Source organism: Podarcis raffonei, chromosome 11 (genome assembly GCF_027172205.1).
Source record: "Podarcis raffonei isolate rPodRaf1 chromosome 11, rPodRaf1.pri, whole genome shotgun sequence".
In the NCBI taxonomy this organism is placed as follows: Eukaryota; Metazoa; Chordata; class Lepidosauria; order Squamata; family Lacertidae; genus Podarcis; species Podarcis raffonei.
The window spans coordinates 23,490,102-23,514,358 of record NC_070612.1 but is presented as its reverse complement, the minus strand read 5'-3'; the positions used below and the strand labels follow the sequence as shown (position 1 = coordinate 23,514,358).

At 41.2% G+C, this 24,257-nt stretch overlaps 1 protein-coding gene across 2 annotated transcripts; it reads right to left on the bottom strand.

Annotated features, from left to right (window-relative positions):
• Positions 1-45: 45 nt before the first annotated feature.
• Positions 46-23,120, bottom strand: GPBP1 (GC-rich promoter binding protein 1). 2 transcript variants are annotated; one of them, XM_053408574.1, is made up of 13 exons: positions 22,957-23,120; positions 20,800-21,813; positions 17,099-17,168; positions 12,370-12,490; positions 7,671-7,794; positions 6,733-6,956; positions 5,940-6,006; positions 4,906-5,090; positions 4,396-4,533; positions 4,046-4,195; positions 3,157-3,344; positions 2,093-2,195; positions 46-926 (listed from the first exon to the last, which is right to left on the bottom strand). In XM_053408574.1, exons 4-13 carry the CDS (start codon positions 12,430-12,432, stop codon positions 768-770), a joined length of 1,401 nt encoding a protein of 466 aa, XP_053264549.1. In that variant the 5' UTR covers positions 12,433-12,490; positions 17,099-17,168; positions 20,800-21,813; positions 22,957-23,120; the 3' UTR covers positions 46-767. The 2 variants fall into 2 exon arrangements, with proteins under 2 accessions (XP_053264549.1, XP_053264548.1); XM_053408573.1 differs by having other exon boundaries at positions 22,969-23,120.
• Positions 23,121-24,257: the final 1,137 nt, after the last annotated feature.

The following is a 24,257-nucleotide window of genomic DNA, read 5'->3' as shown; positions in this document are numbered from 1 at the left end:
TGTTAAGATGGATCCAGTCAGAGAAATAAGCTTTCTGCATCTGAATAATTTATCAAAATAATGTTTATTTTCCCCACAAAGAATCAGCACTCATTGTGGAGGATCCAGATTCCTGGGTCTTGCAGCATCCAAATAAAGCTTTTGATTTACACCAGTTCTGTGAAGTTTAGAATTGAAGCAAGTCTTTTCATAATTACTGTAGTACAAACTGCTAGAGAATTACTGGTATGTGGAACAATTACAACAGTTCAGGAAATGGATGTCTTAGTGCACTTATGTCATATTTTTTTTGTTTAGCAAACATGCTATATTGTCTATTGTCTGTGCACAAAGTGAAAACTGTAGATTCCCACTGTAGAAGAAATCCGTCTCAGTAAGCAACACACTGTGTCAAGCTGCCCTTTTCTCCCTTAGACCTGCAGTCTTAAGACAAAAACTTTGCCAAACATTACATAATCTTTTTATTATTATTAAATGAGAAAATCTCATTCTCTTACATTGTCACATTGCTCGTCAGAGAAATGCTGCAGTGATGAAGAAAGTCAATGTTGGGGCAAAGTCCTCATTTCTACAACATTCATTTACAGAAATTATAGTCATGTTCAACACAGCTCATCAACACAACATTCTTAGGTTCCTTCACGAGGAGTCCAAAAGATCCTTCCTCTAAGGGGGCATGTCACTATGTAAAATTATAGTTCTCCCCTCTTTTGAACGATTCATTCTCAAACTGCACAAGATGCAAGGCAGACATCCTCTAGCAATCTTCACACATCGTCATCATCTGATGTGTCACTGCTGCTTGTCTCCGTGTCTTCATTCTCAATTGTTGGTTTGAAAGTGCTGTTTTTCCAGGGACTGAATTTGAAGTCACAGATGAGGCCATTTTTTAGAATACCATTTTTCCTAAGGCCATTTTTTTGTAACTGAAATTTAAAGCACAAATCAATTTAGCTATCTGAAAATGGCAGAATGAAAAGCATTTATTTTTGTACGAGGTGTTAAGCATGTGTATTTCACGCCTGGCAACAAAAATTACCGTATTTTTCGCTCTATAACACGCACCCGACCATAACACGCACGTAGTTTTTAGAGGAGGAAAATCCGTAGGCATGCCACCCGTAGGCATTCCCTCCATAACACGCACAGACATTTCCCCTTACTTTCTAGGAGGAAAAAAGTGAGTGTTATGGTGCAAAAAATACGGTAACTTCGCAAGATTCAACAATGGCATTAGTACTATGTTTTGTAGATACTTGCATTTCCAGGTTGTTGTTTTTTTAGTAACAAACATGAAAATAAACATGTAATTAGATTCCTGCCATTAGATCTCAAGTCAAAGTATGAGGTTAAAGAGAGCCATGAACATAGATGTAAATCCCAATTACAATTCCATTTCCCATAAAATGAGTATGGTTTACATATTGTTTGCATATATACAGTAAGTTGTCTCTACTGCCACATCCCTGATTCTATAAAGCTGAACTGGATAAAGAGGGGAGGCTACTTTAATATGAATACACAAAACTTTCTGCAGCTATTAGTAAGCTGACCCCCATTTCAAACCCAATTCAAATAGTTCAAACATCCCTTCAAATAGGGGTCTATGGTCTTACAGGAATTACCTAGTTTCTAGATACCCATATTCCCCTCCTGTATCTCTGAACCAGTAGATTTACAAAATATTTCCTCAGATTAAATATTGGAAATTCCCCCTGCAATATTCAAGGCTCAAATCCAAGGAAAGGAACAGGATGCGAAAAGTTTAAATAAGAGGTCAACCAACAGTAAGAAACTTCTTGCCCTTGTAATTTAAAACACTCACCAATGTGTATCTAACAAACAGGCTCTTATAGGAAAACAAGATTCCCATTGCCACCATAAATAGTTGTGCCGGCAGCACAAAATATGGAGGCTTATATGAGCTATCGGTTCTCTCAGGCATTAAGAAGGAACTAGAGTTGATCATTTTAACACTGAAATGCTTCAATATGGAATGTAAGAAAGATGTCCATCTTCTATCCCACTCAATAGAATATTTCACTTGAAACATAACAAACTCAAGTTATGTAGGGCTAGCTTTCGCTCTCACCTGTTCACTAATGACCTGAAATTCCCTCATTTCATCCTCAGTTAGCGGAGCACAGGTCTCATCGTTTTCACTGTCTTCCTGCCAACCCATCTCCTTTAACAATCTTTACAAAAGAAATAAAAATGTGGACATTTATAAAAAGATCAGCAACTTTCATTCTCCAGACCCAATCTAATTGCTCTGAAGGGTGCAATTTAATTCATCTTCTGGCCAGCTCTCACAACCTTGCATTCTTAAGACTTTTTGGAGAAAGTGGTTGAAAAAGCAAAAGGTTTGCTTCACTTCCCTGCCCATTTTTTCTTCATGCCTCTCTTCTTCCCATTCAAGAAAGAACAGTACAGAAAGAACATCAATACATCAGAAAACCCAGTGCACGACAGGGGGTCTATACATGGATGCTTATCTAATGTATTTCTAACCCATTCTTTAGGATACAACAGAGGCAAATGTTCAACTTAAAACAATATAAATAAAACAACACTTCCAAGGACCATACAGCTGAATGACAGTAACTATTTATGTGCAGTATGTGAAATACTGAATCAAAACTATCAAGTTAATTCTTATTGTTAGCCAGCTTAACCTTGTATACAAGGGGTGGGGAACCTTCTGTCCTCAAGTCAAATTTGGCCAGGCAAGGGGCTAAATTTTGCCCATGATACTATTTTCCCCAAACCAGAGACACCTGCCCTACACCTGTCATTATGTGACATCAGGTGTGGGGCAGGTGGAAGTATGGCTTAATCAGCTGTGCTGTTGTTCCCCTGAGAAACTTGATAGCATAGCTGATCCTTGCAGAAAACCAAGATGAAGTCACTGCCCATCAGCTGATGTGCGCTGAGTTCAAGCCTACTGGATCAACTGCATGACTGAGTTCCACTCAGAATTGATGTCAGTCGACTGACAGGTTGTCCCGCCTACCTGTCAAAAGTTGGCCCATGGATAGACAAGGTTCTGCTCCACCAGGTCAAAACGTTTCCCTGCCGCTGCTGTATACCTATCCTTCCAGCAAGCAGTATTTTTCAACAGGTTAAAACCATGTCAATAATTGGAAAAATACATACCGATGCTCTGCTTCAAGTGAGCTTGAAAGGACATCGGTCTGCGGAAATGTTGAAGACCGAATGATCTGCTGAGACATCATTATAGCATTTCTATTTTCTTGAGGAATTTCATTTTCAAAGTTTCGGTTTATGTCCCTCTCTTCGTGACCATTGTTGCTGTTATGTAAATTAAATTCATCATCATCATCCTGTTAAAGAAGTCACATATTTGAGTAAATTCCAAAAAGATTTGTCCACGATTTGCATGAATATAAAAAGATGCAACAAGCCTACATATTGCATCCCACTGGAAGTTAAACCCATAGAAGAGCACTGCTAGAGCTTGTCCAGCATTCCATTTTCCACAGAAGCCAATAGATGTCTCTGAGAAACCCACAAGCAAGACATGAGTGCAATGGAACTCTACTGCTGTTGCTCCCACCCAAGCAAGTGTCTTTCAGGGGCACAGTGCCTCCAATTCTGGGGAGAGCATATAGACATTGTGACTAATGAGACTGTTATCTCTGAATTGTGAAGCACAAAGTACCTTTGTTTACTTTTGGGGTGTGGTATAGGACTGACTAAAACAGCTGAATTTTAAGCTACATAGGATAGAGGCAGTAAGCTCTGATGGAAAAACCAACATATGCTAAGCTCACTATGGAAGATATTCCTTTAAGTAGATTCCAAATAGAAGACAATCCTTATCTACATTTTACGTCACTCTTTATGATCAACATGGCATCACAAGTCTTAAAGAAGACGCTGGCAATCCCACCTGCCATGGAACCCATTGACTATACACAATTTTGGCTTTATGCACTATCCTCAGAACGCAGCCCCCATGTAAGCTGAAAGTCTGTAGTAAAAAATGAAACACACATGACCCTCTGTACAAAATTTGTAGTACCTTCTCTTGCCCATCATGCTCCTCTTCCACTCGATCCCGTTTCAGTGTCTTCAAGAATTCACTCTTCTTATCAGTGCGCATTCGAGTCAATTTGGTTAAGCGAGGCTGGCCAAGTTTATCAACTGGAGATGAGGAATTTGATCGATTACACTATGGTGGAAAAACACACAATACTGAGATGAAGAAAAACTGCATGGCAATGCTTCATTTTGTTCAGCTGCCAGTATTTCTGTTTTATTTATGTATAGTTTAAAGTTTCCATTTAATTCTCAAAAATCACAAGTTCATGAAACATAGCTTCTCAAAACTAGAAATACCCCAAATAAAAAAAGTAACCAATTTTTCTGTACCTCTTTCACTGAATTCTGTGATCCAACAGCCTTAGCAGTAGATTTGAAAGCACTAAAGTTTCCAATACCATATGGAGAATCATGAGGAAATGGAGGGCCAAGTTTGTTGTCTTTTGTTTGGCTTTTCCACTGTGTTGTCTAAATAAATCAAAATGATGAATAATTTTTGACCATGTTAATAAACTAAATTCTTTACATTATTTAATGTTTATGACAAGAACCTGAATATGTTTATATAGCACCATCAGTCTACATGACAATATATGGGGGGGGGGATTAATTGAAGAGAGGGGTTGGCGCCTTCCTTGAGAAGCTTAGAATCTAAATTTTGAAAAAGAGAAGGCAATGAGAAACAGAGAGAGGTAACAAGAGATAAAGGAGTAAACAGGGTTGCATTTATTTTGGTTTAATATGTGTCTTAGATGTAATGCTTTAACACAGAAAATGAAAAACATTACAAAACAATCTGCAATCCCCTCCTCCAAGACACATTACTTATACGCATCTTACCTTTGCAGGTGGAATGACAGGCTTAGGAACTAAACCTTTATAGACACTTGTACCAGTTCCATTCTTGACTGACTGTGAATGAATATTTCCTGCTACAGGGAATCCAGATATCTGTAAATCTTTCGTACTGCCTTTTTTTATAACCAGCATGCGTGGAGATCTAGATTTTGGGTTCAGAGGATATTCTGCAAAGAAACAAAAGTTTCATCTTATATTGCTTTGATATTTTTTAATTCAGGAGGAAAACACTGAAGAGGCTCAGGTGATACAGTTCTCCTTATACTCTGTAGATCATCATAGCAAAACAAGTGTTCATGTTTATAACCAGGTATCATGGAACTGAAAGAAGCCACCTGACCTAAGAAGAGACAGTATTTAAAACAGTCCAACAGCTTTAGGAACAGAACATCATCTTGACCCCACCAAAAAAGACTGCCAGCAGGACATGAAACAAAACAAAATGATTTTAAAAAGAGGGAGGCATCAGCATACTTGAAGGAACCCCAAAGTCTCTGTGAAGTACAAAAAAAATTAAATACAAAACCTAAGGTGAGAAAAAACCCAAAACATGACCCAAGAATAACCAAGCATGCTTAGTAGCCATGTGATGCTGCATGATAGTTGGAAAATAAAAACAGAATGGAGCATGGAATCGACTATCCTGGGAGGAGGGCACAGCTGGCTGACACCTAATTCTTGTTAGGTGGCATGCATATACTGTAACGTCCTGCAGGCCCCACTTGAATCAGAAATTTTCTCTATCAATGCACAGCCATCATGGTTTCAGGAACACTAACACGTGATGGCTATCTTTAGTGCAAGAATGTGAATATGAACACATTATAACTCCTTATGAGCAGCACAGCTACATTATTCTGATAGTTCTCAATGCTCAATAAATGCATCACAAAAATCAAACAGCATCACAAAGTATAGCCGACTTAAAGTGCAACAATAAATATCATTTCAAAGGCACTTTCTAACAAAATGACACTCAAAAGGCTTTACTGTAATTTAAAGCCCAGTGCTCTTACCCCAAACACCAGCAGCTAATGATTTATTCTGGTTTGGTTCTCTCTCATATTCAGGATTCAGGGATGGCTGAAAAGAAGGAGGGAAACAAAATACAGTTTGATTTAAGAGCTGCTGGAAAATATCCAATATTTAAAATTTAACGTGCCATAAATATTACAATTTAGAGAGATGACTCAGATCTGGCAAATGATGTTTACCTATGAGGGTGCTAAATCTTATTTCAGCATCACTCAATGAAACCTACATCTAACAAAATGAAATCTACATAAAACCACCAATAGAGGTCACCCAAGGGTTTGGGGTTCAAAGTCATCACTATGCAATATCCAATTTCTATCTTTACTTTCCATCTCACTCCAGGGAGGCTGTAACGCAGGGTTTGGGAACAGAATCCCACTGGCAGACCAGATCTTGATGTCACCTACACCACACAGGCCATTTTCACAGGCTGGCAAGGCCACTCACCTGTTAATCATCTGGAACCACCCTGAAATCGTAACTCAAGCCAGTCTGAAAATTAAGATCCCTGCTGAAAGTAGGGCTCAGCACTGACTGCAAGCCCCTGCTTTCACCAGATTGGCTGTACTAAGAAGTTCCCAAATGAGAACTCCCTACTGTAGCTGATCCCAGTGGGGGCTTGCTCTCAGCACCTATCAGCACTGAGACTAAATTCCCATTGTCAAGTAAAGGTCAGGAGTGCACTTCTACCAATGGAGGTCTTGATTAAAGCTCAATGAAAGCACATAAATGATTCACTTCTGCAAGTGAATGAGTTCATTATGATTAACTTACAAAATCTTCGGCTTCAAATTGTTTGGGTTCTTCCTTGTCTTCCTTTTTCAGAGTCTCACTTTCCGGTGCATTTTTTTCATGCAACCCTTGGCTTTTTCCAGACTGAAAGCTACTGGCGCGAGCACGTGAACCTCCGCTATGATATCCCACTCTGTGGTGTGTGTTTTCAGTGCCATTTCTACCTTGTGAACGCCAGCCATTTCTCTCTTTTCTTCCCAAATGCCCTTGGATTTTAAAATGGCAAAGTTACAAGCAGTTTCCAAAAAAATTACTTTGCAGGGGGTGAAATGTAGCGTGCTAAAAATAACTGAAGTTTAGTGGAACTGTAAATTAGGAACTGAAATAATTGAAATGACTGATGAAATAAAAAATTATAATAAGATCCCATGGTTAGTCGCTCAGAAAATCTAAGAGGAGTAGCGTCAAGAAAAGACAAAAGTATGTTGTGTAATAAGTGAGCGGCAGCAGAAGTATTAATTTCAAAAGAATAAACAGAAGCTATCATCCATAAAAGAATGGAAATAGGCAGTCCAGCATAGGATTTTAATGTATACATTTTTAAAAAACTTTTAGAGAAGGGACAGTGAACATGCAAAAAAACTCAGCAAAACTTTGAAAAAGTTTGTTTTTTCTTGGTGTAGTAATATGCAATATACAAATTGGGGTGGTAATTTTATAAAATACATCCAAGTGTCACTCACCCTCCTATAGCTATACTACAGAGGATAAAGCACAATCTATGGCTCTTCATCCAAAGAGCAGTTCTGTAGTTGTGCTGCATGGAGTTTTCAGTTTATCCAATACAGTCACCCATATCAATTTCAGCTTACGCAGTGAACTGTTCAGAGGATTTATGAACTAGGAGCGACTCAACACTTAAAAAACAGTAAAAATAAAATAGGGTTACACTGTATCTGGAGGATTAAACACATACAAACCTCCATTTGAACGACCACTACTAGGATCAAATCCATCAGAAGAATTGTGTCGCCTACGGTTAACTTCATAACGATTCTCTGTCCATGAAAAGCTGTCGGAATGCTTCTCAAAATTCAGTGATGACTAAAAGTAAACACAAATATTAGGTGAGGTCTACAACAGCAACACTAAATAAATCATCTTCAGCTACTTTGTTGGCATGCAAGAGTGCAAAGGTTTGCTGTTTAAACACTTTTCAGTTTTTCTAAATCTGAATCCACTAAAATATTATTATTTTTTATTGAATTTATATACCACCCTATACCCAGGGGTCTCAGGGCGGCTTTAAGAATAAAATCAAAATATAAAACCCCAAAATACATAACCAAAATAAAAACAACAACCCAATAACCCCCCCCCAAAATGCCACATTTTAAAAGGGCAAGAGTAAAGGGGGGATAAAGTCATAAACTTCCAGAGCAACTGACAAGCAGCACTCTGCCATTTTACCTGCGTTCCGTGGCTGCCAGGTATAACTGTCATGAATTATATTTGTCTGTATTTACATATATTTATTTATCACTGCTTTTCTTCAAAAAGCCTCTAAGGCAGTATACAGATAAAGAAACTTCATTAAAATGCACTGTAAGTATATACATGTATTTAAATAAAAATAAGCAGCAAAAAAACCTAGTAAGCACAACAACAAACCAGAAAAATGAGCCTGCTCTACAGTAAAAACATCTCACAAAGCACAATTTTAAACCAACTATTAGAATACAGTATCTGTAAGATGAGCAGCAGACTGGTTTCCTAGATGAGCAAGTTTGAAAGCCAAGGCTTCACTATCAAAAAGGTCCTACCATATAGCCTCACCTACACAATGGGGATGAGTACAGGGTCTCTAACTTATTACCTCATCTGGCGCTCCCTCCACACTCTGCACTCCGCGTTGCTTTCGCTGAAGCCTGGAGAGGGAGAGGGGTCGGTGGGCACCAACCCCTCTCGCTCTCCAGGCTTCAGGGATAGCCGCCTGAAGCCTTCAGAGCACAGCGCAAGTTCCCGCTGCGCTCCGCAGGCTTCGCGTTCCTTTTGCTGAAGCCGGAAGAGCAAGACTCTCCTGGCTTCAGCAGAGAGGGAGAGCTGCGCAGCGCCCCTTCAGCCAAGCAGGAGGAGAAATGGAAGGGGCTCAGTTTCTCCTGCCGCTTCGCTGAAGGGGCGCTGAGCAGAGAGGGGGAATTTTTTTCTTGTTCTCCCCCTCTAAAACAAGGTGCATCCTATAGAGCGAAAAATACGGTATACAGTGGTACCTTGGTTTACGAATTAATCCATTCCAGAAGTCCATTCTTAAACCAAAGCGTGCTTTCCCATAGCAGTGGGGGACTCAATTTACAAATGGAACACACTCAACAGGAAGTGAAACATGTTCTTATTCCAAGTCACAAACCAAAACACCTACTTCCGGGTTTGCAGCATTCTTAATTCAAGTTGTTCATAAACTAAGCTGTTCTTAAACCAAGGTACCACCGTACTGGCCAGCTAAGACTGCCAACTATTTGTAACCTCCTGGATTTTCATCCTCGTGACCACCTGTTCTTTGAGGTATGTCCTATACAGGCGTACCTTGGAAGCTGAATGGAAGCCGTTCCGGAAATCCAACTTCAAAAATGTTTTACTTCCAATGCGCGGCTTCCTGCAGCCAACTGGAAGCTGCGGAAGCCCCGTCGGACATTCAGCTTCCAAAAGAATGTTGGCAAACCAGAACACCCACTTCCGGGTTTGCGGCGTTCAGGACCCAAAATGTTCAACTGCTAAGGCGTTCGTCAACCAAGGTACGACTGTTCAAGTCACTGAAAGATCTGCTACCTTGGTTACTATTTCCATACAAGTTTCAAGAAATCTTGCACCTAAGTGCAAACATGCAGTCTGCAATTTCAGCACATGGTGGAGCTAGTGTTCCATCAAGCATGCTGATATTGCAAAGTGAGTTGTTAAAAAGTTTGGTTGATTTATGACCTTTCAAGCTATTATTGATCTTTACACTATTGCAAGGTAGAAAACAAGTTGAGACCAAAGAACAGGGGCAGAGAAGTATTACATCTTGCAAACAGAATCTAGGTGGCATTTTCACTTAAAGGTTTACACAGCAAGATCTTTTCTGGGTTTTGTTGGGGGGGTTGTTTCTTTACACACCACACGTATTTCAAAGTGGTAAGTTGCCACCAGAAAGTCATTTTTAGCTTAAACTACTCTACACATTATTGGCATCACAATGTATTTCCAGTTTGCTTCTCCCATTCCCTCATGAGGTTTTAAATGAATGTTAAGATAAGGTCAATGAGAAACAAATGAGCACTACAAAACATATTTACATTGACCGGTCACTTTAGTGACACAGCCCCCACCCCCGATTTGCGTGTGGGTTGCATTCCAGGTCATTGGGTGCAATGGCCACTTCCAGGTTGCCACAATGTGTCTGTGTGTGGTTGCGCATCAATTGGACACACAAAAATCGTTCGTTGCCTGTACTATAATAATGCAGCTGATGTTGCTTTGCAGTCACACCAAATACCAAGAACTCATGTCCAGAACAAGTCAGAGTGATTAAAAACAATACGTTACATTCAAAGCCACTCACACATCAAACTTCACTTCCTCTCCTTCCTCTTACAGGCCCCTCAAATTTGCTCCAGAGGGTCCTGAACCCTTAAGCCAACTTGAGGGTGCAGATAGACAGCTGCAGGAGGGAGGAGAGGAAGATAGAAATCCCATTGCATGAGTGGAGCTCCACTTGTACGAAGTTGGATTCTGTCCAATGTGATAAACACCAGATTTAAAATATGCATTTACTTTTCAAATAAGTCCCACATTTCAGTAAATGTGCATAGGTTCAGGCTCCAATAAATGTCAAGAAATGAAGGCTAGGCAAAATTATTTCTCTACAAGTCATCCATGCTGCTTGATTGGAAGAGTTTGATTATTCATAGTTAGAGAATTTAATCATTTTCAATCGCATGTAAGTTGCAAGCATAAAGCAGGACAAGAACTTAATGAGCTTTGTCTCTAAATGGATGTCAGTTCCACTGCAAAGTCCACATTAACACAACGTATGACTTGTTCTTTTAAACCATGGTGATCTTTTGGGGGCATCTGACTAGTCAAATACCGAATTTTCCATGTATAACACGCCCCCGTGTATAACACGACTCCTATTTTTTGGGACTCCAAATAAAGAAATCTCCCATATGCGCTATCCATGTATAAGATGACCCCCCCCCCATTTTAAACTTGAAAAAATAGGGGGGAAATATAATCTTATACATGGAACAATACGGTAATTATCAAGTATTTTTCCAGCAAAACACTATGGGTAGGATCCAGAGACAATTGAGTGGAACTCTGTTCACGCATCAGTTCTTCTGGCTCCTCCCTAGATCCAAATGCTGTGACTGAAGATTAATGGACCCCTGGAACAGAGTGGAGTGGGACAAAGGAGTCAGGAAAGGGAAACTGGACAAATCAGGCAGATCTACTTTGTTCAAGGTGAAGCACTTTTCCACTTGTACAAAAAAAAATCTCTGGATCCAAGCTGATGAGATAAACAGGGTTGACACTTATGCCAACTACACACACACCACAAAACCCCAAATTACACAGCTGTTACTGTGAAACAATGATATAAAAAAGAGCAATAAATTATTGGGCAGATCTGAGCATTACATGAATGGACTTCTGCTAACAGAATGGGGCTTTGCCTTCCCAAAATCTGCTCCAGAGTTCCCCAACCCTCTAGAGCAGGTTTTGAGGATGTGTGGAGAGCGGCAGGGGCGAAAGCGAGGAAGGTAAAGTTCATTGAACTTGCACATGGACATGGTTAAAAAACTTTTTAAACCAGTCCTTCCTCCAGAGAACTTACGGTGGCAAACATGCATAAGCTGAAAACTATTCATAAAAATAAGCACCACAATGCAATTTGGGGAGGCAAAGTGGTAAGCTCTACAGAGTGGTATTCCTACTGCTGTAAAATAATGGCCAATTTACAATGTTTTACCTGTTTAAAACATAATTCTATTAACATGTTTGTATCATAATAATGTTTCATTTAAACTAGGCTATTTTTACAAAGAGGGGCATACACCAATAGGATTTTAAACAAAAAACCCCAGAAAAAACTGGAAGAAGATGGGGTCAGCACCAGCTGACCACTTTTCTTGCCTGTTTGCTTGCTTACTTATTTTAAATGAATTTTACAGTCAAAAAGGTGAGCCAGGCATGCACTTTTGGTGATTATTCCCAAGTTAATTGTAGTGTTTACTATTAGGGCAGCAGAGACAAATTACATTTGATTGCTGCAGTCAACCGCCCTGAGACCTACGGGCATAGGGCAGTATACAAATTTAATAAATAGTAATAACTATCATGGTGGCATGATCTGTTTAAATTGCGAAATTTAGGCTCCCTTTTGGAAAACAGTTTTTCTTTGAGATTTTTGTTCTAATATCTCTTGAATATAAAAACCAATGAAAAGCATGGGGGGTTTTTTGGGGGGGACGGACGGACGAGAAAAGGGTTGGAGTCATTACATCATGAAGTCCAGGATCTAACAGTAGCTGCACTACTGAGTCTAGTATAGTAATCAATGGTTTACACAACCTCTGCTAATTTCAAAAGTGAAAGATAAGTTGGTGCTGATACTCGTAATGAACTGTAAGAACAGACCTTTGATGATGATGGTGGAGTAGGGAAATTAAGCCAGGCTGGAGCAAAGTCATGCTGCGCCATTTAGGTCCAGTCTCTCCAAATCAGTGAAAACAAGGCTTCAACACCTCATGGCAAATACCTATCAGAGAAGGGAAATGTAGGATATATATTTTTAATCACGTATCATGCAGTAAGACTAATATCCCCAAAGAAACTTAACAAGTGAAAAGAACCACAATAACATTCAAGAATCACAGCTAACACAAACACAAATTTAAAAAGCTATTCACCAAGTGTACTTGGAAAAGCACTGAAATAAACTGGGAGTCAGTGAAGATTTTAACACCAGCAATCTTAATGTCTTAGACTGCAATTCTAACCACACTTACCTGTGAAAGTCCCACTGAATTCAGCAGGACTTGCCTGTAAGGAGACAAAGTTAGGATTCCTCTGTAAGTTCCGTAAGAAGCCACTGCTTCTGTGTGCCTTCCTCCTTGCTTTTCACCTCCTGGTGCAGTTGTTGCTACCACAAATTCAGAAGCAAGCGGAAACAATTCCTCCTGCCATTCTTTATAGCAATCCATGGCAGCAGCACCAGATTTCAACATCAGCCACAGACGAGGAAAGTGGCCAGTAGCAGCACCAGCTGGCCTGTGGATCTGGATCCTGGGCCCTGAGACTGACAGATGAATGAGCTAGCAGAGCTGGAAGACCACTGCAGGCTGTTCTGGGAATCCCTCTATGAGCTACCTATCCATCACCTCCCAATACACTGAATTTTGGATTGCCACTTATCTATAGTCAAGCAAACTGCAGTGTGAGATTATTACATTTTTATTATATGGGCAGATATATTTTGAGCTTAGCCTGTCTGCTAGGTTAAAGGCAGAAAGACTGAAGAGAGGCATGCTCTCTACCACAAAAAGCATGTCACAAGTCAGTTTTGCAGCAACTCAGTGAAGAATATTCCCTTCTATCATAGGAAAATGAGGATTTTCAAATGACAGTACCAATTCCTGACTACCACAGAGTAAGTGCTTGGTATCTAGCATTTAACAGTTTTCTGAATCTTCAGATACTGTGTGTATTCAGACTTCCATTTTTATGTGACCCTCAATACTGAACAAAGTTGCTCAGCCCTTTTACAGGCTACAATGATCTTAACTGCTGAGCAACAGTATGTGACAGTTCCTTTTCAGTTCAGTTCATATTCAGTTGCAGAATATCTGATAGCCATCTTCATCTTCAGCACTTCATTAATTAATTATGGATTTCATGTATAATATGGAAGTTTTACAAGGAGTTTCTCTAACCAACTGACAAAAAGTAAAATCTGCACTCATTTTCACTATGCCACTATCTCACACCTCGCGATGCCAAGGCCAAACTCATGTAGTAGTTTTAATACAAGCATAGGCTAAAATCCACCCCAGTAAACAGTCATTTGACAACCAGGTTGCTTCCCACCCTTCATATTCTTAAGGGCAGTCACTGCATCCAGTCCCTTCTGCAAGCTTTCCATTCACAGAAAATCAAGTCTGGATCTAACCTAGTATAAACAAAAACAGTTTTAAATTGTTTGTGTGTGTTTTTGTTGCTTTTGTTTCTAGTTTGAAATAAAACAGTCCTCATCATTAGAAACTGTAAACTCTAGGGAGAGTGAGCATATCAGGTCACAATCAAAGTTGACAACCCAATAAAATGTCGCCTAAGTTTAATTTTATTCCACATCAATCCATACAATCACGGGTGCAGTTATTTAAACTGCATCTCACAGCTCTAGAGTTGAAGGTCACCACTTTCCGGAAAATACTACAGCTCAGTCATGTCATCATACCAGCTACACTACACAATTCAAAAGCAAGAGTGGATGGGGTTTTCTATTAAGTATCTATCTAATGGCATGGAGATGTTGTCAGTGGAGTGTGGGGGCCCTAACATCTTGTAAGCAGCAAGCTATTTTGATGTGTTTCCAAGTCTATGTTGAAAAGCACTTAAAAGTTGTTAATGACTTGCATGAGTTAATTTCTATAACTATTAACTGAATTTGCAGGCCGGTTTACAAAAATATAAAAAACTATTTATAATCAGAAGAATAGGGTGAGCCCATATTACACGTGTGTGTGAGAGAGAGGGGGGGGGGAGGGAGAGGCAGAGAGAGAAATTTCAGGATATGGAGTACCCAGGTACTTATCACCCTGAATTGATTACTTTCAACAGTTATGTTACTAAGAATTAAGAAGAAATGCATCACCATCAAGTCTTAGGGGTTGCATAAGAAAGGAAATGCAGTTCAAAGAAATAGCAGAGAACACTAGAGCAATGGAGAGCCTGGCTTATGACCATACCATGTACACTTAATTTGCTCCAGGGCTAGAACAAGGTGAAACAGCCCTGAAAAGATATCCAAAGTAGAAAAAGAATCACGATTATTCAACTCTTCAGCCTTGTGCACCTCATTTGCACCACATGGCGTGATAGGATCATGCAAATGTGCAGGACAACGGAGCTAAGCCAAGGTTGGCACCAGTATTTTGTTTGTGGACACCTCACAGGCTACAGACTTGCACTCTATAGCACTTGTCGTGCATCAGCTGTCATTTGCAGTGTCTTCATCATGAATAGCAGCAGGACTCACTTATAAGCATACCATGCATATATACAAGACTTGGCCAAATTGTGCAGTTTCAAAACTGTATTTTTTTTGTCAGTAAGAAACAAGAATGCACTTATAATAAAAATCATAGCTCCTTGGGTGTGCTAAATTTAGTTGTAGTAGGAGTTTCACATTTCCCAAGAATAAAGTAATTAATCGTAATTATCAATCCACAACTACACCATCCTAGAATGAACAACAGTCATCTCATCACTGTACTGCATACAAAGATCCTTACAATGCCTAACATTTCTAAAATACCATTTGCAATGTTAGGAGCCGCATATACTGTGATGTGCTAGATGACCAATTTATCATGTATGCACTCAATTCGGGCCAAAGAGAGAACCTGCAGGAATTAACTACACACCCCAATGGATAACATGCTATGATTTTGGAACACCGAAAACCCGAAAGTAAATGCCTCAGTTTTTGAACACGCCTCAGAATTCGAACAGGAAATGCAGCTTCCATTTTGAGTTTTCCATTTTGAGGCTTCCGCTTTCAGTTTTTGTTTTTTTGAACATTTTGGAACTTGAACAGACTTCCGGAACTGATTACATTTGAAAACCGAGGTACCACTGTATAGGGCCAATCTCACCTTTCTTAAGTGGAAATTCCACAACTGGAATGCTTTGTGCCATGCTTCCACCAACTTTTATACTTTAGGTGGTGGTACATAAAACAAAGTCTCAGAAGACTATATTCTAACAAGTGGGTTCACAAAGGAGAAGGTGGCCTTTCAAACCCTGGCCTCAAGTCATTTACTGTTTTAAAGGTAAAGGTACCCCTGCCCGTACGGGCCAGTCTTGACAGACTCTAGGGTTGTGCGCTCATCTCACTCTAAAGGCCGGGGGGCCAGCGCTGTCCGCAGACACTTCCGGGTCACGTGGCCAGCGTGACAAGCTGCATCTGGCGAGCCAGCGCAGCACACGGAACGCCGTTTACCTTCCCGCTGGTAAGCGGTCCCTATTTCTCTACTTGCACCCGGGGGTGCTTTCGAACTGCTAGGTTGGCAGGCGCTGGGACCGAATGACGGGAGCGCACCCCGCCGTGGGGATTCGAACCGCCGACCATGCGATCGGCAAGTCCTAGGCGCTGAGGTTTTACCCACAGCGCGACCCGCGTCTGAATTGGGCCCAGAAACAAATTGGAAACTATATAACTAAAGCAACACTGCCTACAAAATACACACCAGAAAACACTTGTTTTTACATACACGGGGATTCTAATACTGTAAAAGCAACCACATGAACTCACTGAACGCAATGGGGCTTACTTCTAGGGAAGTGGACACAATAACTCAGGCTAAGACAGATAACTTGCATGGAACTGTTTCTACACAATACAAAAGTTTCAGTTGCATAATCAGAAACTATCATTCTATGACTTCTATCAGGATTTGTCATCACTGTAAGATGCGGCACACATTCTGAGGCACACTTTTTAATGCTTCTGTGGAAGGAAAATTACAGAATTTCCTGTTCGGGACCAAGATACAATCTATGTAGCTGGTTCTACTTCAAGCTGCAATTAAAATTAAAGACCTACATAGTAAGAAACTGCATACATTATATACATACTGTACTATATAATTCAAATTCTTACTTTTGATGCCTGAATTAAGTCTGAAATTCTTGCTAATCATTTTAGCATGCACAGGTATGAAGATTTCCTTCACTTCTGTACAGAAATTGTACAAAAACTCTATTGATGTCAACATTTTAGACCTCTAGCCAAAGATCCACAGAATCGTCAGGGGATTTCTGCAAGCACTTTTAGGAAAGATGGGAAATGTCTGCACTGAGATCTCAACCAAGTATGCTGTACAAGGAAAGGGGAGATTCACTGTCATATCGACAGACACAAAGAAAAAGCTAACTAAATAGAATTTTCAAAGATAAGTAGTCCAAGTCAAAATATCAACAGAGATCAAAAGAATTGTTTATTCACTGAAGAATCTTCACTCCCAGGCTTCACTTCAATCCCTGATTTAAGGTTTTAAATTGTCAAATTTGGGAGGGAGATTAACATATGTAAATATGCTGGAGTTTAAGGTGATTTGAATAGTGCCAAATATCAGTAACTTACTTTGTAACTAGGTTGTTTTGTCCATCTTATATATTTTTTGAGGCAGCACTGGATTCTGTTGAAAAGAAACCTGCAGGAAATTTAAAATGTTATAATTAAACACAACTGTATTCTCATTGCCCTAATGAAGCTATCCAAGTTTTACTTCTAATAAAGTACAGAGCAAGATAAATTTAGAAGTAGTTAATCTACTCTGTTGACTCAAGTATTCTGCTGGAGAAGAAATTAAAACGGAGGATCTAAACAGCCAACTAAAACAGAACATTCTGTAGCCAAGCTAAAGCTTAAGAGACCAATCCTATTTGGTATAGAGAAACCTTTTGCCCATCCTATCATGTATAGAGTGATACCAAGCCCTTGGTCCAGTGCAGACCAGCCACCACCATTACTGCATAAGCACTAAGGCACCCAACATCATCAAAAGGGGTTTCACATCTTTAGCACAGCCATACTGCATAAATGCACTAGCAAAAATGTATTTTAAATCCCAAGCCAGTGGGATTGCTGTGGACCCTAGCAGGTGTTTGAAGTATTTTGAAATATATATTTTAGCATGCCTGAACAATTTCATAAATTGCAGTGTGCTCTTGAATGCCTTTGCTTTCTGCACCCCTCAACAATTATTGGGGAAGTTGTCTTATACCATTTCAGTATTCTAGCATCTTCATTAAAAAAACAAAACAACAGTGTCTGAGCCTGTGTCTACTCATAAGCAAGTTCTACTGAATTCCATGGTACTTAGTTCCAGTAAGAGGGGCTAGATTACTGCCTAACATAGAAGGGTTCCAATTTATCCCAATTGAAATGAGCAAGAAAATGAAACTATCAAATGTGTGTTTAGTAACAAGCCACTGCAAAGTACAGTACAGTCACACCTCAAGCACATTTAACTTGTGTTGATTTCAACCATACACCACATAAGTGCAAGTGAAATCCAAGCAAGGAAAAGAGATTAAAAGTTATTTTCACGCAGGGTTCACTTGGGTTACCCAGCAAAAAGAGTTTTCAAGCACTCCACCTTGCTTGCTAAGCAAGGCCTGCTGAGTGTGCCAGCTCCAGGAGTACTAGGAATTCTTTCTCTCTCTCCTCCACCCTCCCCATCTGCTATCCATTTGGGTTTGGGTATACGTGGAACCACTGGAACCAAACCTCTGCATAAGATGCAACCCTACTGTACTGCAAAGGCTCATTTGACCCTGGGGTAAATATTCTTCAACATGGTGGCTCTCAGACACTGGAGTATAACTGCTACATCTAAGACCACATGGCTAATTATCTGGAATAATAGGAGGGCACTATTTAGGCTAACCCTGCTCAAGGGGGTGAATTCTTCTTCAAGCTGGGCTTTATCTTAGCATAAAGAACTATTTAACTATACAACTAGATAAAGAACTATGCAACTTTACTATAAGCCCAGTATTTCAGCTAGGTATTTTTTTTTCTATTTTTTTTTCTCTTCTGTTATGAGTCAAGTATTTCTCCTGAGTATATTAAGTTTCTGTTTTACTTTCTCTTCTGTTTTCTCCACTCTAACTTCCAAAGAGGATTGCTTCTAAATCATGAGTTGTATCCTTTCCATTGTCACTTGCCATTGGCTTGTCAACAAAATTAACAAATGCTCAGCTATACATCACCAGACACCAGCAGTTGCTTGGCATAAACAACTCTCTGTATGTGCTTTTTCTGGAGATGAAATATAACAATGAATAATCAAAAATCAAAAATATTAAGTTGATGTTGGCCCAGTTTGAACGTTAGCAGTAAATTATGGTCTAAAACAAACCACATCTCACCACAAACAAGTAGTGTGCTAGCACACATGGATCAAGTGTGCCTGCCCCTCTCTTCTTGTGCGTATCATAAGGAAGCAAACCAAGCTTAGCATTTCCAAAACAAACTGAAAGCAAAGAACAAACCTTGGCTTCTTGAGTTAAATGAACCACAAGTGCTGTAGTTTATGGCTTACTATTAACCAGGCCAACATGGGGGCCAATGCCATCTTTGGAAAGTGGCACCAAAATCATTTCAGAATCATATACAGTGGAACCTCGGTTGTCTAACGTAATCCATTCCGGAAGACCGTTCGACTTCCAAAACGTTCGACAACCAAGGCACAATTGCCAGTTGGCAAAAGCCATTGAAAAAGTGGGGAAACATGCCTCAGAAGCCATTCGACTTCCGAGGCATGTTCAAAAACAGAAGCATTCCGAATCGTTTGACTTCCGAAGCATTCGAAAAGCAAGGCTCCACTGTATATATTGGCAGCTAGGGCTTTAAAAATGCTTTCTGTAAAATATCAAAACAAATTGTGTACAAGGTTAATGGGCATTTAGAGGCAAAAGGAGCAAAGCATCACACATCTGCACGGGGGACAGGATATGTCAGTATCCTCTTGTAAAAAAAAATATTGATATCAGGTGAAGATCTGAGTAGGGTCAGGGTTCTATTTTAATAATCTAAAATTGTTCCAAGTGGCTATGGACTATCATATTATTGTTAATATTAACTATAATATCTATCATATTATTGTTAATTTCTATACCGCCCTTCATCCAAGGATCAAAGGGCAGTTTACAACATATAAATGTATACCATAATAACATACATAACATAGTATGTACATACATAGATATCATAGTAACAAATAAAAACAATAATCCCACTCGAACACACAGTTTAAAAGGCCATAGACAGGGTAGTTAAATACAGTGGTACCTCGCAAGACGAATGCCTCGTAAGACGAAAAACTCGCAAGACGAAAGAGTTTTTCGTTTTTTGAGTTGCTTCGCAAGACGAATTTCCCTATGGGCTTGCTTCACAAGACGAAAACGTCTTGCAAGTTTGTTTCCTTTTTCTTAAAACCGTTAATACCCAGGGTGCATTGCTTGAAGAGGTGCAGTTCCATGCTTTGCAAGACGAAAAATTCGCAAGACGAAAAAACTTGCAGAACGAATTAATTTCGTCTTGCGAGGCACCACTGTAAAGGCCTGTCTAATTAAACAAAGGCCTGGGAGAAAGGGAATGCTTTTGCCTGGTGCCTTAAGATGAGGGCACCAGGCAGGTCTCCCTGGGAAGAGCATTCCACGTTCACAGAAGTGTTTCTATACCAACACTACTATATCTACTACATACACATAAGAGACTAAACAGAATGAGAATTCTATCTAGACAGCTCACAATCAATTTTATATTTAGTGGCCAGTCGCAATCCTCTTGTGCCAAGCTTTAATACAGCTATCTTGGATTAAGCTAACCAGTTTTCTGGTTCAGACCTTACATGAAACTAAGATATTAGTACTAAAATCAGGTGGGGGGGTGTAGAGGAGAAAGACAAATAAGGCTTAATCCTGGTCCAAAACTATCATCACAGCACTATCAAGATGCCTGGCACTGACCTAATGATCACTTCTGCACATGGTTCAAATCCTAAATAGGATGCAAGTCCATTTAAGTTCAATCAGATTCATTTTCAAGTAGTCATGAATCAGCTGAAACTTCAAATTTAAGTAGTAAGTATAAGCTTCATTAGAATCCAAGCAAGTTCTGATATAGTTAAAATAGATTTTCATGTGTTAACATGCCTCTCAAACTTTTGATAAAGAAAAATATTAACACAAGCAAAACAAAAAATGAACATCTTCAACAGTTTACCTCACTTACAATTAATATTTGTAACAATTGTAGTTTCAGGCAATACTTACAAAATCCAAGAGAACTGCACAGATTGGCATTAACTCTCCGTGATTTGCGTTTTCCAGTTTGCTTCCCTTGCAGTAATGATCCGAGTTCCTTAAAGATACTACATCCGTAGCTATGCAATACAAGGGCTGATTATTGGAAATCAGCTACCCATTCTTCACATTTAAGGACTCCAAAAAGTTATTTTCAAAAAAGTCAGACAAGTCTGGTTTTAACAGCCTGTCTTATCTTCTGACACTTCTTCACTTTCCTATTCCACGTATATCTTACTATCATAAACATCAGTTCCAAAAGAAAAATACACCTTTTATGACATAAAGAATAGAACTGAGAAGTCAAAGTCTGCATTCAAAATGAAGTTCATTTCTAAGAGTCAATTCAGACATCCACACACAGCAGCTATCTGGATATTCCCATATTGCTTCTTCAGAACACTACCAAAAAACCCCACTAAAAAATGAAAAATAAAGCTCTTTGTCTCTTCATTTAGGAAACAGACATCATCGTAAAAGGTAATTCCAAATTGCCTAAAAAATGAAAGCAATATTTGCCATAAATTCTACATCAATATTAGAAAAATTGGGAGCTACATTTAATATAATCTTCTAGACTTAGTTGACAAATCAAGTCAATCTCTGTTTTGACTGAAATGTTTGAACTACAAAGCAAAATCAGTTCTTGAAAGTAGCATGCAGAACTTAAGAAGTTTATACAATTATCCATTCCATATGGGGAAAAATTAGTCCAAGATGATATCCTGAATTTAAGGGGAAGCAGAAGAAGAATCTCAAAAGTTCATAAACCGGGTTCTGCAGGCTTCAGAAGTGTTTGAAGTGGAAAAGCAACTGAACAGGTTATAATCCCAATTCCCTTTTTAGTCAACGTTTTCCTTTTCAATCGAAGCAGACTCTGCAGGTCAGCATCCAGCTACCTTTTTTTCACAAGCTGAGGCAACAGGTTGCAAAATATCCAAGCTCATGTTCAGAATCCAGATCACCTAGAAGTGGGGTAGGAGGCTGGGAAAAAGAGACAAGACATACTGCAATTAATGTTCCTTTCTCGAGACATCTAGGAAATCTGCAACATCATGAATCTGCTCTCTTGAGAATAATGAACACCATGTACTTGTGAACAAGGAAGCCTTAAAATAAGGACATGCAACGAAATCCACGCGGATTGCGCTGGAAGCATATGCTGGAGTCAGCAGCGAAAAGGGGAGGGGAGGAGGTCCTACTCCAGGGTGAAACGGCGGTTGGCGTAAGAGTACTATCATGGGAGGCAGGCGCGAAGAAAACCGGAAGAATTAAAAACTCCCACCAAGCACGTTCCTTGGCCCAATTTCGTACCAAAAAAGAAAAAAAAGAATAAAGATAAAAGCTACAACGAACCAACCGAACAAAAGGAAGATCGGTGAAACGGGAGGACTTGCAGCTGCAACCCCTAGGCATAGTTAGTCGGGAGAAGTCCCCACTCCGCGCCGCTGGGCTTACTTCCGAGTAAACACACGATAGGACCCCCCCCCTCCGAGGTAGCAATCTCGGATCCGGGACCCGAGCAAAGTAGGAGGGGCGCGAGGAAGAAAGGCGTCCGCGGCTCTCCGAGCGTCTAACCTACGGGAGTGCGCACGCGTTTCCTGCCCAGGTTTCGCTCTCCCTCCGCCTCCTCCCGTCCCATTTCATGGCCAGGTAAAGTCGGGGACGAGTCCTCCCGCTGGAGGTTGTCATATTTACACCCTCGCTCGCTCGCAATCCGCCCGCAGGGGGTTCGAAGCTGCTGCCTCCAACTGCCGCCCCTCGACCAAGCCGGGGCCCAACAGAGCTGGTGTCCCGTTTATCCCCCCGCTCCGCTTGGAAGAGGAAGGGAGACGGAGAAAGGACGGAGAGGCCACATGCCCAGGGCTCGATGCAGGCCGGGGGGCGGGGGGAAGAGACCGAACTACGGGAGCCGCGCTCCGGCCGAGGATCCTTCGCAGCCGCGGAGCCTCAGAGCCCCGCTTCTCCTGCCTCTTCACCCCCGGGGACGGGCCCGCTCGCCTGCCTTGCTCCGGAACCCCGCGCTCCGCACACGCAAACATTGTTTCCTCCGCCACCTCTTCCCTCAGACCGACCGGCGAGGCGGTGGCATGGAGGAAGGAGGAGGAGGCGGCGGCGCCGGCGTACCGTGGCTCTAACCTGCCAGCCAAGTCCCGGCCAAGCACAGCAGCTCCTGCGGGGTCCCGGATTTGAAAGCTCCTTTTTGCCGCCGCTTCTCCCCCGCCGCGCGCACAACTCCTCGCTCCAGTCAGTCAGTCAGCCCCAAAATGGCGCCGCTCCGAGCCGCAGCAGCGATGCCCTGCGCCCAAGCCTCGCGAGAGTTCGCCGCCAACAGCCGCCACGAGCAGCTAGACGAGGCTGGGCTGGTGTTGGGGGCGGGAGGGAGCGCGCGAGCGCCCGACGTTCTACGACACTGTGTACATGTGCGAGGGAGGGAGGGAGAGGGAGAGGATTCTGGCTTGTGCGAAGCGGAGAACTCCAACGACAAGACACATACGACAGAACGCGCGCGGAGGTTTTAAGGGCCCCCCGAAAGGAGAGGTTTCGTGGAACTCCCGCTTCACGCCTCGCGCTCCGAAACGCCACCTTTCTCCTCCTCCCAACACCTTCGCTTGCGCGGCGCTGCTTCGGCTGAAGGCGCACCAGCCCGCGAGCAGCGCCCCCTCACGTGACGTCACTCGGAACAATCCCGAACGTTCGGAGAGCGGCGAAAGGGGGAATCCCCTCAGCGAGCGCGCTGCTTTTTCAAGTTGGAGGGAGGAGGGAATCCCCGGCTGCCGGCTTCTGCAGCGCGGCGAGCGAGAGGAAGCCAGCGGCGGCTAAAGTGGCTGTCGTTTCCCGCACTCCGCGACAGCAGCTGTATATTGCATGAGATAAAACGCGCCCGTCCCCGCCCCCCGCCGTTTTATTTGGAGATTTATTTATTTTTGCCATAACTGGTGTTTTTGTTTCGGTTTTTTTTTTTAATCTGTTTAATCTGCTGCCTCCTAGTTTATTAGACTGCATGTTGCATTTCGGTGGATTTGTTTTTGTAAGCCGCCTTGAAATATTATTTGTATTTAAAAAAAAAAATAGACTGATGGCGTGCTTCGCCCGCCTCCCTTCCCACAGCTTTCATTGTCTGGCTCTGACAGAAGGAACGTAGTGACTCATTATTCTGCGTCATGCTATGCTGAAAACATTTGTTTGTTTTTAAAACACCATACCCTGCCATTGATTAAATAGTAATAAGGCAGCTTTATTACAGAACACTGAAACAGATTGGCCATCGTTTTAAAAACAAAAACAAACCGCAGAACAGCAAATCCAATCCTACAAAGACAGCAATTCAGGGTTACGCACCCAAAGGTGCACCAAAGTGCACATGGGTCACATGGATTCACTTTTTTCATATGTGCTTTTGTGCACATTTATCCATGCATGAGCAC

Excerpts from the sequence above, each read along its gene's own strand:
- GPBP1 (XM_053408574.1), bottom strand. The coding sequence starts at position 12,432 with ATGGCGCAGCATGACTTTGCTCCAGCCTGGCTTAATTTCCCTACTCCA. Across the intron at positions 5,091-5,939 it reads ATTAGCTGCTGGTGTTTGGG|AATATCCTCTGAACCCAAAA; the intron begins GTAAGAGCACTG and ends GTTTCTTTGCAG. Across the intron at positions 4,534-4,905 it reads CTGTCATTCCACCTGCAAAG|ACAACACAGTGGAAAAGCCA; the intron begins GTAAGATGCGTA and ends TGATTTATTTAG.